At 40.8% G+C, this 15,822-nt stretch overlaps 1 protein-coding gene across 1 annotated transcript in view; it reads left to right on the top strand.

The window, feature by feature from the left end:
- The window catches only part of LOC131400398 (circadian clock protein PASD1-like), a 76,739-nt gene that overhangs the window by 42,578 nt on the left and 18,339 nt on the right, over positions 1-15,822 (top strand). Inside the window, exon 10 of the mRNA XM_058535132.1 lies at positions 15,331-15,401. Coding sequence (XP_058391115.1) covers positions 15,331-15,401 — 71 coding nt within the window. The remainder of the gene's footprint in view (positions 1-15,330; positions 15,402-15,822) is intronic.

Raw genomic sequence — 15,822 nt, forward strand, 5'->3', positions numbered from 1 at the left:
ACAAAAACTCTCAACAAAGTGGGTATAGAAGGAAAGTACCTCAACATAATAAAGGCCATATATGACAAACCCACAGCCAACAGCATACTCAATGGGGAAAATCTGAAAGCCATCCCTCTGAAAACAGGGACAAGACAAGTGGGCCCACTCTCACCACTCTTATTCAACACAGTACTGGAGGTTCTGGCCAGAGCAATTAGGCAAGAAAAAGGAATAAAAGGAATACAAATAGGCAACGAAGAAAAACTCTCGCTGTTTGCAGATTACATGATCTTATATATAGAAAACCCTAAAGAATCCATTGGAAAACTACTAGAAATAATCAACAACTACTGCCAAGTGGCAACATACAAAATCAACTTACTGAAATCAGCTGCATTTCTATATACCAACAATGAACTAACAGAAAGAGAACTCAAGAAGACAATCCCATTTACAATTGAAAAAAAAGAGTAAAATATCTAGGAGTAAATTTAACCAAGGAAGTGAAAGACCTATACAATGAAACCTATAAGACATTTTTGACTGAAATCAATGATGACATAAAGAAATGGAAAAATATTCCATGCACTTAAATTGGAAGAATAAACATAGTTAAAAAGTCCATACTACCTAAAGCAATCTACAGATTCAATGCAGTCCCAATCAGAATCCCAAAGACCTTCCTCACAGAAATAGAACAAAGAATACTAACATTCATATGGGGCAACAAAAGACCCCATATAGCTAAAGCAATCCTGAAAAAGAAGAACAAGGCTGGAGGCATCACAATCCATGACTTCAAAACATACTAGAAAGCGATAGTAATTAAAAGAGCATGGTACTGGTACAAAAACAGACACACAGAACAATGGAACAGAATTGAAAGTCCAGAAATAAAACCTCATATCTATGGGCAGCTAATCTTTGACAAAGGAGCTAAGGACATACGGTGGCGAAAGGAAAGTCTCTTCAATAAATGGTGCTGGGAAAACTGGACAGCCACTTGCAAAAGAATGAAAGTAGACCATCTTCTTTCACCATACACAAAAATTAACTCAAAATGCATCAAAGACCTGAAGGTGAGACCTGAAACTATAAAACTCCTGGAGGAAAATATAGGTAGTACACTACTCGTCATCAGCCATAAAGGGATCTTTTTGAATTCCATGTCTACTCAGAGAAGGGGAACAAAAGAAAAAATAAACAAGTGGGACTTCATCAGATTAAAGAGCTTCTACAAGGCAAGTGAAACCAGGATCAAAATGAATAGGGAACCCACTAGCTTGGAAAAAATATTTGCAAACCATATATCTGACAAGGGATTAATCTCCATGATATATAAAGAAGTCACACAACTGAATAACAAAAAAAGCAAACAACCCAATCAAAAAATGGGCAGAGGAAATGAACAGACACTTCTCCAAGGAAGATATACAGATGGCCAATAGGCACATGAAAAGATGCTCAACATCACTAATCATCAGGGACATGCAAATCAAAACCACAACAAGATATCTTCTTACACCCATTAGAATGGCTATAATCACCAAGACAAAAAGCAACAAATGCTGGAGAGGCTGTGGAGAAATGGGAACCCTGATCCACTGCTGGTGGGAATGCAAACTGGTGCAGCCTCTATGGAATACAGTATGGAGATTCCTCAAAAAATTAAAAATAGAAATACCTTATGATCCAGCTATCCCACTACTAGGTATCTACCCAACGAACCTGAAATCAACAATCCAAAGAGGCATAAGCACCCCTATGTTCATTGCAGCATTATTCACTATAGCCAAGAAGTGGAAGCAACCCAAGTGTCCCTCAACTGATGAATGGGTAAAGAAGATGTGGTATATATATACCATGGAATACTATTCAGCTGTAAAAAAAGACAAAATCGTCCCGTTTGCAACAACATGGATGGACCTGGAGGGTATTATGTTAAGTGAAATAAGCCAGAAAGAGAAAGACGATGCATGATTTCACTCATATGTGGAAGGTAAACCAACACATGGACAGATAGAACTGTTTGGTGGTTACCGGGGGGCTAGAGGGCTGGGGGTGGGCACAAAGGGTGGAGGGATGCACTTATATGGTGAAAGATAATAATGGACAACAAAAATTTCACAATAAAAAAATAAAATAAAAAAAATCAAGACAAAGAGAAACATTTTGGGGTGGCCTATTCTGATCCCCCACACTTTCCAAAAGCAAAGCTAAGAAGAGGCCAGGAGTGGGGCAAGTTTACCTCCTTTTTGGAAAAAATGGAGAACACAGTAGTGTGTACAAACTATTTGGCAGAGTTGATAATGGCAAATACTTATTTGCAGTGCATTCTGTGGAGGATATTCTTAAGTTAGCTTGTGGTGTGACTAGAAAGAAATGGAATTGATTTTAGCATGTGGTCTATTAATTTACAGGATGTATATACTTTGATAGTAAAAACAAAGAAAGTAATATTGAACATGTGGAATGGCAATATCAAGCCATTTCCAGCTGGAGTTGAGCAAAACTGGAGGTTATCTAATTTCTACTACTCCCTTGTAGGGGAAGAAAAATGATTTTCCCTCTACCCTTCAAGATTCTTGGCTGAGACCCCCCTGTGATAAAAGACAGATTAACAAGAGATAAACAAACAAAAACTTAATGTGTGTGTGTGTGTGTGTGTGTGTGTGTGTGTATATATATATATATATATATATATATATATATGTATATATACACCTTTTGTATACATGGGAGATACCGAGGAAAACTGAGTAACTCCCCTAGATGGCCCAAGCCACCACTTTAAATATCATCCCCAGCTGAAGACAAAAGATGCTAGGGGTTGGAGAGGAAAGGCCAGTTATGGGAGGTCAATGAGGAGCAGCACAGTAAACAAGGGTATGGTTGTTATGCAGATTTAAGTCATTGCCTTCTCCATTGATAAGAGTTTCTAGAGAGAGGGAGACACCCTTACAAATGGAGATTTCCCTTATAAATGTAAATTTCTCTTGCAAAGGGTAACTTCTACTCAGTTTTCAGAGCTTGGTCTGGGCCTGCTGTTTCTTATAAACATCCATCTTAAAATAATCCTTATGCCAAATAGGCATCTTTTGGGGTGGCAAATTCTGCTCCCTTTCACCCTAATATGGTGAAACTCCTCACTAGTATGAGGAGTTGGCAGACTGGGTTCATATTCTGGCTTTGTCATTTATTAGTTATGACGTTATACATCAGTCACTTTGTGGAGCTTTATTTCCCTCATCTGTAAAGTGGGGATGACAATAGAACACATGTCGTTGAGTTATTTTAGGATACAAAAGATAATATGAGTGAGATACCTACCACGTGGTACAAACTCAGTAAATGATAGTATCTCCCCTGCAAGTCAGAAGTGAGATTGGTGGTGGGTAGGGAGTAGGATTAGTTAGCAGTTGCCTTATGATAACTGAGGGTGATGATGGAGCACTGCCTTCAAGTTATTGATTTTCGTATCTGTTGACTTTAAACAAATAGACAGCCAGTTATTTCTCCAGCAAAAATTAGTTTATTCAGGATCAACAAAGAATTGCAACTCGGGGTCTGCACCCATGACAAGCCACGTGCAAGTCCTGAGCAGCAAAGAAAGGAGAAACTCTTTTATAGAGGGGAAGAGGAAGTTGGGAGGGCTATTGTAAACAAAGAGTCCATTGGAGGAGACTGGGAGTTCGAATTGTGGTGGGTTTTCAGTGGCTGAGTTGTGAAAGTCTCTCATTGGCTGAGCTTCTTGACAGTCAAGAAGGGGAAGTCTTTCTTCTTCCTGTTGGGCTCTGCTATTGAGGTAGGGTGCGAGAGCTCCCCCTTCTGGCCTTCCACCTCCATTTTAATGACGTTTCTGTATATTAATTTTCACATTTTTCCCTTTTGATTGAGATCTTTCTCTGAAAGCATCACTGATCAAGAGTCAGATTTTTCCAGTTTCAGCAGCCTTTTGTCCCTTGATGCCAGCAAGCACCTTCCCTGAGTGTTGTGTCCCACGTTAGAGGGAAGTGCACAGATTGGAAACCTATTTTGGCCACATTTGAGTTCTGAGGGCTAGAAGGGAAAACTCTCAGGCATTTTTCCTTTCTAAAGCCCATATGTTATCAAGATCGTAGGTATTGGAGATCATCTGAAGCATTATGTCATCATCAAAGGTTTGACAGATAAAATTCGAACAGGCCTGGTCTGGACATCTTGGGAAAGCTATCTCATAGAATGTTGTCTCCTTCAATTTCAGGAAATTTTTACTTTCGGGTTACTAGATGATGTGTAGGTCCAGTCAGGGTTTGGTGCTTTCCTTAAGTTTGTCACATGAATCCAAGAGTCTAGTCCCTGGAGTTGGGTGGCACAAGGATTAGTTAGCAGTACCTGATAGGGGCCTTTCCAGTGAGGTTGAAGAAGAGTTCCTCTGCAGATGTGTTTTCTGGTAGATGAAATCTCCAGGTTGCAAAGTATGATGCTTAAGATCTCTGTCTCCTGAGAGCGTGGTTTGATAAGATTGCTCTACCGGAACATGGTTATTTTTAATAGAAGCCATTAGCCCTTCACAGTATTAGAGCATATATCCTTTTATCAGCTGTGGCTCAAAAGAGGCAGGAGCTGAGTGCATTGGGCATCCTGTGACTATCTCAAAGGGTGAGAGTTTATGAGTTCCAAAGTGGGGTGGATCTGAGATTTAGAAGGACCAATGGCAACGCTTTTGGCTAAGGTACTTGGAGGGTCTCTACAAATTTTGCCAATTGCGTCTTAATAATGCCATTAGTGCATTCAGCTAAACCAGGGGATTGAGGGTGGCAAGCACAGTGAAAGTGTTGTAAAACTGGCCAAACAGCACAGACTTCTCGATGTACCTGACCAGTAAATTGGGTTCCTTGATCACTACGAAGTTCAAGAGGAGTTCCCAGGTAGGGATAATCCTTTTCAAAAGGATTGTAGCCACGGAAGAGGCAGTAGCCTGTCTGCAAGGGAAGGCTTCAATCCAGTGAGAAAACATACAAACTGTGACTAAAACATATTTATGTCCATGAGATGGAGGAAGTTGTGTGAAATCCACTTGCCAAATCTCAAATGGTCCGTTAGGCAGTTTAAAATGTCTGGGAACGGGCTCCCCTGGTTGGTATTTTGGATAAGTGGGACAAGTGGGGTAGGCACTTTTTGCAGCCTTGTTAATATTTCCCCACCGATATTGATTCATGAATGCTGTCATTTTGTCAGTAGACCAATGGTTTAATGGTGTACAGTGGTTAGGAGTGAGAATTTTAGAGTCTGTGGTAGGACTGGGTTGTTATTTGGCTCGAACCAGAGCTTTCTCTTTTTATCAAACCAACAATTGTTGAATTTCCGATATTGTTTTTTTCTCTTCTGAATCCAACTGTGGGCTTCTCTAGCCAGTTTTTCTAAGTTATCATTTGGGGAAATATCCCTTTGGATTATAACAAAGGTTTGGCTGTTGTTGGTTCCTTTAAGGAACCTTGTGGAAATGTCAGCAAGGTGATTTTCTTTAGCTTCCAGAGAGTGAAGTTTAGAAAGCCCCGGGATCTTAATGACAGCTAAAGCAGCAGGTAAAAGTATAGCATCCGTTAATTTCTGAACATGGGGGCCTTTTTTTTTTTTTGGTGAGGAAGATCGGCCCTGAGCTAATATCTGCCAATCCTCCTCTTTTTGCTGAGGAAGACTGGCTCTGGGCTACCATCCGTGCCCATCTTCCTCCACTTAATATGGGATGCTGCCACAGCATGGCCTCACAAGCAGTGCGTTGGTGTGCGCCCGGGATCTGAACCGGCAAAGCGCGGTTAGGAGCGCGCACTTAACCGCTTGCAACACCGGGCCAGCATGGGGGCCATTTTTAATTTTATTTCCGCTGGATGTAAGGAAGCCACGTTGCTTTCACAACATTCCAAAATCATGAGCTACTCTGAAAGCATATCTACTATCAGTCCAAGTGTTGGAAGTTTTGCCCTTGGCTGAAGTACAAGCCCATGTGACAGCATGTAATTCAGCCTGTTGGACCAAAGTAGCCATAGGTAAAGGTGCTGCCTCAGTGATATCAGAAGGAGTTGCAGTAGCGTGCCCGCCACAATATTTGCCGTTGTCACCTTTTAAATAAGAACCATCAGTAAACCATGAGATGTCGGTGTTACCCAAAGGAGTTTCCTGCAGGTCATCGCGAGGAGTCAGGAGGTGATCTGTCAGTGTTAAGTAGTCGCGAGGGAGTTTGTCAGTAATGGATGGGAGAAGATTAAGAGGGTTAAGGTTATTACAATGTAAAAGAGTTATGTGAGTAGCAGTTAACAAAAGGGTTTCAAAGGAGAGGAGGCTGACTGAAATATGTTGAGTGTGATGAGAATTCAGGAGGGCTTCTACTGCATGAGGTACCAAGATGGATAATGGGACCTCACAATGATTTCCTCAGTGGCCTTAACCAAAAGGGCAGTAGCAGTAATGAGTCTAAGGCAAGGGGGGTATCCCCATACCATAAAGTCCAGTTGCTGGCTATAATATCCTATGGGTTGATGGTGGTCCCTGTGTTTTGGAGTGAGAACCCCAAGGGCATTCCCTTTCTTTCCATATGCAAGAAGGAAAAAGAGAATCTGATAATTGGGATGTCCAAGGGCAGGTAGGTTCATCAAACTCTCCTTTAAGGCTTTAAAGGCTGTGTGGTCCTGTCCTTCCCCCAAAATTGAGTGGAGGTTGTTGTTCTTTAATAAAACATACAGAGGTTTGGCCATAAGAGAAATTTGGAGTCTGATTTCGGCTATAACCAACTAGCTTGAGACAACCTTGCGGTTGATACTTAGTTTTTCTTTTGGGGAAACTTAGGACACCATGAAGCCTATCTGGATCTAGGTGTAGCCCTTTTTCTGATGTCAGATGCCCTAAATATTGAACTTGGGTCTGGGCAAACTGCTATTTCTCTTTGGAGACCTTATGTCCCTTTAAGGCTAAAAGCTTTGGCAAGTGGATGATGACTTTGTGAGGAGACGGGGTAGGGAGAGCAAAGAAGCAAATCACTTCCATATTGCAGCAAAGTAGAAGCCCTAGAGAACTTTATATCATCCAGATAAGCCTTCAGGGTTTGAGAGAAATAAGGACTCTCAGTAAAACCCTGAGGCATTACTGCCCAGGTGAATTGCTTTCCTTCCCAAGTGAAGACAAAAAGGTATTGAGTAGCTTCATCAACTGGAAAGCTCAAGAATGCACTGCCAAAATCAATCACCGTAAAGAATTTGCTTCCAGTCGGAATGGATGTTAGTAGTGTATGAGGGTTAAGAACAACAGGGTGTCAGGAGGTCCTGTACACACCTCCACCGTGGGCCCTTGGGTTTTCTCACAGGTAAAATAGGAGTATTACAGGGACTAGAACAAGGGATAATGAGGCCTTGTAATCCTCTATTATGGGCTTTATACCTTGAAGGACTTCTTTACTTATACGGTATTGATTAATTCTGGGGAGAGGTTTTGAGGAATCTATTTGAATCTTGATAGGAGGTGCACTGTGAATTTTACCAATATCAGTTGGATATTTTGCCCATAAGAAAGGTGGTAGTTGATTCCATAGGGACAAGTGATCTGTGTTTCCAGAATCAGCTCTAGTACCATCAGAGATGGAGTAAATAAAAGATGTGAAAGGGTCATTTAATTCACCTGGTTGGCTGTTTTGAAGGCTACTGTCCAATTCTAGAATTATTTCCCCCTTTCAGGAGAAAGAAATTCTGGCATGATAGTTTTCAAAGAAGTCTTGGCCTAATAAATGAATAGGGGTGGAGGAACTAAGGAGAAAAGGGTGTGTGTCTCTCAAAGGGCCTAAACAAAAGGTTCAGAGACAGGAACTTTCTGAGGTTTATTAGAAATCACCAGCATTTGAACTGTTTTAGTACTCTGAGGCAGGGCTGCTTTATAGTAGTCGTGTTGAGCACTGAGAGTGTGGCTCTGGTGTCACTTAGGACAGAAAGGTTCGTCTCCAATCTGGAGAAGTGTTCCTCCAAGCTGATTAAGAGGGAGGATTGGAAAGAGCCCTTGTAATTCCTTGGAACCCCGTCATTGAGAATTTGTAGGACATTGGAAAGGCTGGTTAGAGGGCTGAAGGCACCTGAAGCACTTACATTTGGAACAGTCTCTTTTCCAATGTCCTGACTCTTTGCAATAATAGCAGAAACTAGGGGGATTTTGGTTTTGTTTAGGGGCCTTCATTTGCTGGAGTTGAAGATTAAGAATTTTAGCAGTCTTTCTTTTAAGTGACTCAAGCGAGAGAGTTGGTTTGCCGGATTAACTAAATCTGGAGTGGACATAGTTTCTCATTCCATCCTGGTCCTTTTCACTAGAAGGGAAAGATCCTGGTTCAGCCCATTAATAAACAAACAATTAAAAGCTACTGGGGTAGAATCAACATCTGAAGAAAGACCAGAATTTTCTTTCAAAACAATCTGAAGTCGATGGTAATAGTCGTGAACAGGTTCATCAGGTTTAGTCTTTTCTTTTCTTTTCTTTTTTTGCACAAGCCTGAATTTTGTTCCAATCAACAGGCTTTGGGAAAGCCCTAGGAATTGCCTGATGTAGTAGTCTAGTGACTGCCCAAGCCTGATTATATAACAGGTTAGTGGGTAGGTCTCCCAGTTGTAATCCTAGAGACCTTTCAGGATTTTCCCAACTAGCGGTTTTCATCCAGTGCTGGGCCTAGCCTTCACCAACAGGCATATTAACTAGCTGATGAGAAACCAGGTTAAGTTTAAATGACTGTATTAAATTCCTCAGCAAGTCTGTGAGGATCTTCAGTTACTTTGGGAAAATCTTTGATTACGGCCCGCAGTTCAGCTTTAGTCCAGGAAATTAAAGAATTTAAGACTTTAGCCTTTGGCTTAATTTTAAAGGGACAGGTTTTGATAGGTTCAGAGGAAGAGGGAGTGGGGAGAGTTTCAGGGAAAAGGGGAAGGTTGGTGAGAAAGTTAGTACGGGGGAATTGAGGGAATAGATGAGGTATAGGTGGTATAGAAGGGAAGGAGGAAGATGGTGCCAGAGGTGGAGCCTGAGCACCAGGAGCAGGGGGAGAGAAACAAGATGGTGCCAGAGGAGAGGAACATGAGGCTTCGGAAGCCATTTTATCTTTCTTTAATCATTTGTTCACCTCAGTTAATCTGAAAATCTTATTTTGCAAAGAGGCAATTTTAGACTCCTGAAAACATTCGGAAGCCTGAAAATACCAATCTAAATAGGTGTTCCTTTCAGTTTTGGAAATTCCAGAGCTATGGTTGTCCAATTCAGTTTTAAGAAAAGCAAGTTTGGGAAGTTCGAAAGTTCCCTTTAACGGCCATTAGTATTCTAAATTACTTTTGGTTAAATGAGTCCATTTATCCAGAAATGCACATGAGGAAATACTGTGGCTTTTAAACATAAAATCGGCTGGGATCCCTGTAGGGGGTGTACCCTCAAAATATTTAGATAACTGGGATCCTATTTCTTAGAGGTTTTTCTCTAGAGCAAAGGAATTATTCTCAGTCTGCAGGCCAAATATCAGCCAGTCCCAATAGGAATGGTCCAATTTCAGTAAGGTGGACTGAAGGTTGAAATAACGCAGTTCCATTGGAACAGCAAGCTCCCAAGGGAGTCAGGATAAAAGTGCCAGCTCCGTTTCAAGTAGGAACAGTCTGATTCCTTTGGAATCAGACCAAAGGTTTAGCATAGTTCTGGTAGAAACAGCTTGATTTCAAAGGAGTCAGGCCGAAGTGCCAACCAAGTACTCACAGACAAACAAGGCCTTAACCAGAAAGGATGGACCCTTAAAATAGATCTTGAATAGAGCCTGGAAAGCCTCAAATGTAAAGACGGTGAAAGCTCAGATCCAGAAAAAAAGACTTACCCTCAAACTCCAGAGTTGGTGAGAAAAGCAGTGAGCTCAATGGGCCCTGTTGTGGGTACCACACCTGTTCACTCAGTAGCCTTGGCGTCATCACAGGTCTTCTCTGGATCCCCGTACAGGCCACCAAAATGTTGACCTTAAACAAAAAGACAGCCATTTATTTCTCCAGCAAAAATGGGTTTATTCGGGATCAGCCAAGAATTGCAATTTGGGGTCTGCGACCATGGCAAGCCACATGCAAGTCTCAAGCAGCAAAGGGAGGAGAAACTCTTTTATAGAGGGGAAGAGGAAGTTGGGAGGCCTATTGTAAACAAAGAGTCCATTGGAGGAGACTGGGAGTTCAAAGTGTGGTGGCATTTCAGTGGCTGAGTTGTGACAGTCTCTCATTGGCTGATCATCTTGACAGTCAAGAAGAGGAAGTGTTTCTTCTTCCTGTTGGGCTCTGCTATTGAAGTAGGGTGTGAGAGTTCCCCTTTTAGCCTCGAAACTCCATTTTAATGAGATTTCTGTTTATTAATTTCCACAGAGCTGATCAAAATCATTCCCTTTGCCTATCTGCCTTTGGATATGGTTCCTAAAATGAACTAATCTGGTTTTCGAATAATATAAGTTTATTAAGATGATAGTCTCCAATGATTTATTTACTAAAAGGAGCTATATTGTGTTGATGCAAATAATCCATAAGCAATCTATAAATCAAAATTGGGGTGAGTTTATTATGAGCCAGATTTGAGGACCGTATAGCCTGGTGCCTTCCAGGCCACCAAAGAATTAGTTTTATACCAAATGGCTTGGTCAGGCCGAGTTAGTTTTACACCAAATGGCTTCCTCATATACTCCAGTATATCCTATTGCTTGCCATTTATTTATCAATTGAAAGGGAAGAAATATTTAAAAGGCAGGGTAGTTATTTTGTATTAGTAGGTTGAGGGAGGGAAAATAATTTCTCCTCTACCCTTCTAGTTTCTTGGCTGAGACACCCCTGTAATAAAAAGACAGGTTAATGGAAGAAAAACAAACAGAAGTTTACTAGCATGTATACCTCCTGTACTCATGGGAGAGACCTGGGAAAACTGAGTAACTCCCTGAAATGGCCTAAGCCACCACCTTAAATACCATCTCCAGCTAAGGGCAAATGAAGATGTTGGGGATGGGGAGTCAGTTATGGGAGGTGACCAGGAAAAGCACAGTAAACAGGGTAAGGGTGTTATGCAGATTTAAGTTGGGGGCCTTCTCCATGGATGAGAGTTTCGAGAGATTTAGAGTCACCCTCCTCTTCCTGGTACAGAGAAAGAGACACCCTTACAAATGGAGATTTCCCTTATAAATGTAAACGTCTCTTACCAAAGGATAACTTCTACTCTGTTTTCAGAGCTTTTCCTGTGTCTGCTGTTTCTTAAAAATAATCAGCTTAAAATGATCCTTATGCCAAAGAGGCATGTTTTCAGGTGGCAAATTCTGCTCCTCTTCAGAGGGATCCGTTTGTACATTCATTCAGGGGATATATTTACAAGTGTGCATTGAATGCAGAGGCCTGTAGCCATACAACACCCCTCTTCCTCACCCTCCCAATCTCTGCCCGAAGGAGAGTATTGATCTAGGTGACTTACAGCAATCGCAACTCTTGATGCCCAGTCTGCTTATCTTAACATTAGAGAGTCTGCTTCTTGGCTCGGAAGGAATAGAGAAATGAGAGCGTATGCAGAGCTCATCTTTGAGGAACACATTTCCTAGGAGAGAGAATTAAAATCACAAAAGAACCATTTTAAAGCAAATTACAGTATTATACATCCCAAATAATATATTTAAGTGGAGAAGAAACTTCGAGGAATGGAGTGATCACAGGGAGAATGGCTAGTGCTGGCATTTGAGATGATCACGCTGGCCTGTACAGATTGGTATTCTAGCACGTTTTCCAAACATTAGTTTATCTTTACAAGAACCCTACAAGGTATGCATTATGAGCCACACTTTAAAGACCAGGAAACAGGGACTCAGGGAATCTAAGAGACTTGCTCTATGTCTCACATCTAGGAAGTGTCCGAGCTGAGGTTCGAGCTCAAGTCTGTGGAACCCCGAGTTCTGTCCACATTCCGTGGCAGCTCTGGGACACTGGACACAGTGGTGGCGGCTGGGGAAAATAGGAGGCTGTGTTCAGGCATGATCTCTAGGGAACCACTTAAGAGCATAGTGACTCTTGGGGAGAGGTAGGTTCTGGAGATGCTGGTGCCAATCCGCTTGTCAGGGATGGCTGAGATGTGGTTGGGCCTGGAGGAAAAGAGGATGCCTGCACCTTGACCCAAGGTCTCACATTTCCGACAGGGGCTGGTAGTGTGTTTCCTCTCTGAGCCTGCGGACTAACTTTGGTTGGAGTGATCTTACGAATGAGTTCCTCAACCTTTGGTCACAACCTGCAACCAAGAAGGGAGATCTGGTTTTCCTTCCTCCACCGCTTCAGATCAGACCATCTCCACTGTACATTAGACAAGGAGAGACATTTAGGATTATATTTTTACTGTCATCTGTTCCTGACTTTCTGCCACAACTGTTCGAAACACAGTTTAGTTTGTACTGCATTGACGTATGAAAGGACAGTATTCATTGGACGTGCTTTTCATATTTGAGGTTTCATTTATATAGCAAGTAGAAGTAGACGCTTTTTTGAGCCAAGAACAACCTTCCATTAAAGTGATTGAGCACTGTTGAGTACTTTACCAATGAGGATCAAACCCCGGGAAAAGATTTAAAAGGGAGAGAGAGTAAGAAACATTAAGGGCCCAATTTAAGAGTAACATTTTGAGATTTTACATAATGAGACAGAGGTACTTTTCTTCATAAAATTAGAAGGTGTTCTTTCCATGTAAATACAGCTAGCAAAGTGTTCTTTGGTCATTTTCTTTCTTTTTGAAAATTAACTGATGCAATTTGGAAGAGGAAAGTTCTGTTTCTATTTGTTATTAACCAAAGGCCAGCAATGTATATGGCTGTAAATCCTCTGTTACACCTCGTATCCTGAGCCTGAATCCATTGTTTACATGCACAGACTAGTTAGGAATGAAATACTCCTTCATGTTTTTCTTTACCAATGTATGTGCTTAGTTGTTACTTTTACATTCTGATTATAAGTCAAATATTTGCCATCTATATTGATTTATAGAGAAGCATGAGATGTAAATTCACTGAAGATTTTGGAAAATGTTGCTTTCCTTTATTTTACATTCTTGAAATCCAAGCCAGTGGATTTAAAGCAAAACATAATTGCCTCACAACGTTTTGTTGTCAAAATCAGTGTCTGGTCCAGTACAACTCACTGCATCCTTGGATACAGCACTGTCTAATAGAACCTTCTGTGATGACAGAAATGCTCTTTAATCTGCTCTAATACCATAGCCCTTAGCCACATGTAGCTACCGAGTACTTGAAATGTGGCTTCTGTGACTGAAGAACTAAATTTTAAATCTTATTTAATTTTGATTCTAATTTAGCCACATGTGGCTAGTGGCTACCATATTGGACAGTGCAGCAGTACATTCGTTCACATACTGTTTATCTCAGGTATAAAGGTGTTTACTATTTAGAAGCCAATATGGAGGCATTTAAGTACTTTTAAAGAAACAGATAGAAGCCTCTGCTTCTCCTTGAAAATAATTGTGTCAATCCGAGCAGACCTGCGGTGAGGGATGTGCAAGTACTTTAATTGAGTTGCCTGGTCAGTTTGTTTATTCCTTTATTCACTCAGCAAATTTTCATGAAGCACCTAGTAAGTGCTCTGCATTGTGCTGGGTGCTGGGATACAAGAGGTTCAAAGCATGTGCACTACCTTCACGAAATTCACCAGGTAGAAAAGGTGGACAGAAAGTGATAAACTTTCATACAGAACAGAAGAGAGCTGAGAAAGAGGGAAGAGTCAAAGATGGCTTGGAGGTTTCAGTCTTGAGTGCCTAGGTGGGGGTGGCACTATTCACCAAGATAGGAGACACTGGAGGAGGAGTTGGAGTCTAATTGAACCATGTTGAGTTGAGGTGTCTGTCTGTTAGACATCCAGAATGTGTGTCCTAAAGGCAGTTGGATGTATGGGTCTCCAGCTCAGAGAGAGGTCTTGAGATAAAGATGTCACAGTCACCCCTAGTTGAAGCCAAGGGACAAAATAAGGTCTGCAAGGGAGGTAATATAAAGAAAGAACAGAAAGTGAAGAACAACCTTGAAGAAGTACCAACACTTACTAAGTAAGAAAACATTCTGTCAGACTAAACTGGGTTAGAAGTTTAGTCCAAGACTGGAAAAACTTAAAAATATAGATGATAATCTCTTAGGGACTCTATTTTTAAATGATGTAGGGGCAAATTTATAAGCACCTGTTTATGTTACTTGATGCTGAAAGTCAAACCAGTAAGAAACACATATTAGATATTTTAGAGCCCCATCATACACACAAATGACTGAATTAACTCATTAAGTAGTAGTTTTATGCCATTTAAACCAATACTTCCTAAATATTATATATTTTGATATCCAAAATATGTTTTTTCAAACTCTTCTTAATTTTCTCCCATCATAAATAAATCATATCAGTAAAATGGATTTTGTGACTGGGTCTTGTGAAACATAGAATGGAAAATTTCTCTCCATTGGATCAGGATTGACTTTTTGAAACCATGCAGAATAATCCAGTTATTCTGTTAATTTTGTGTCTTCTGAATGAATTGGGAAGGTTCCACAGATATCATTTTGTCACCGTATTGCTACTCTGAGGTCTTGCTTTTTATTATATCTGTTATCAGACTGCAGTTTCTTATTTTGTGGCATGACACAAGCTTTTCACTATTTGGCCTGCAATAGAAAAACCCTTGACAACAAAAAACACTTCCATAACAGATGCTCAGTTATGAAAATTTTAAGGCTTAAAAAGTAATTTCAAAATTAAAAACGATTCTCATTCATTCATATCCTCTCCTCTCTCTCTCCTTCTCTCATCTTCCACTGATTTGGTGAAAAGTAAGCTAGTATGCAGTATTTAGTTAGCTAGTATTTAGTGTGCCACGAAGCTGCATTCTCATCTTGGGCATCGAAATTCTGATCATGATAGAAATTAATTGTTAATGAACCAGAGAATGGAGAGTTTCTCTAATTACAGGAAGCACAATTAAATTTGGCCTGAGGCATTTTTTTGTAATTGCGGTTTGTTTAAAAATTAAAAACATTTACTCACCTTGGCTTTTTGTTTTTTAGCTTGCTTTGCGCACCATTATTGAAGCCTGCAGCAAACTTCATTCTAATGAGGGTCCAGATGATTTATTTTATAGATATGGCACGGAACAATTTTCTTTGTAGGACAAGCGACACCTCAAAGATTGACGATGTTACACGTTAAGAAAAATAAAACAAATATTTTTTCTTACTTGAACCTTAATTTTACTGTATTATGGAAAATTTAGATTTACATAGCAAATGAGATGTGCTTACCATCTCTTTTCACCTATTTATACAAGTGTTCAAGGCCGAAGAAGTTCTAGAAGGGATTCCCTGCGTGATGAACCTGCTGCCGCTGCCTCAGACGTATGTACATTGAAAGCCATCTACTAAAATCTTGGACCCTATCCCCGCGATGTTGATCCTTCAGTTAATGCGTGTTGCCAACATACAAAGGTTTTAATTTAAAGAAGTATCCCATGTGGGCATAGCACGTGAGCGATGTTCCACAGTTGCCATTTTGTAGCCATTTCTTATTGGGGGCCAGTAACTACCATGCCTGGGATGGTCTCTGTAGTAGTTTTACAAGCATTAAGCTAAGCTCTGTGCCACTGTGCAAGGTCTTTTTGACTTGTGAATGCATTTCAAAGTGAAAGCTGACTGACCTGCCTGCTGCAGGAGGCTGTGTGAGTAGACTCATGCGACTACATCATGCATCATCCCATCATGGGCAGAACCCAGTCCCTAATTAGCCTAGATTGTCCCCATCCTTTTCCTAAGCCATTGAATGT

The sequence above is a fragment of the Diceros bicornis genome, chromosome X, assembly GCF_020826845.1.
Source record: "Diceros bicornis minor isolate mBicDic1 chromosome X, mDicBic1.mat.cur, whole genome shotgun sequence".
NCBI classification, from domain to species: Eukaryota; Metazoa; Chordata; class Mammalia; order Perissodactyla; family Rhinocerotidae; genus Diceros; species Diceros bicornis.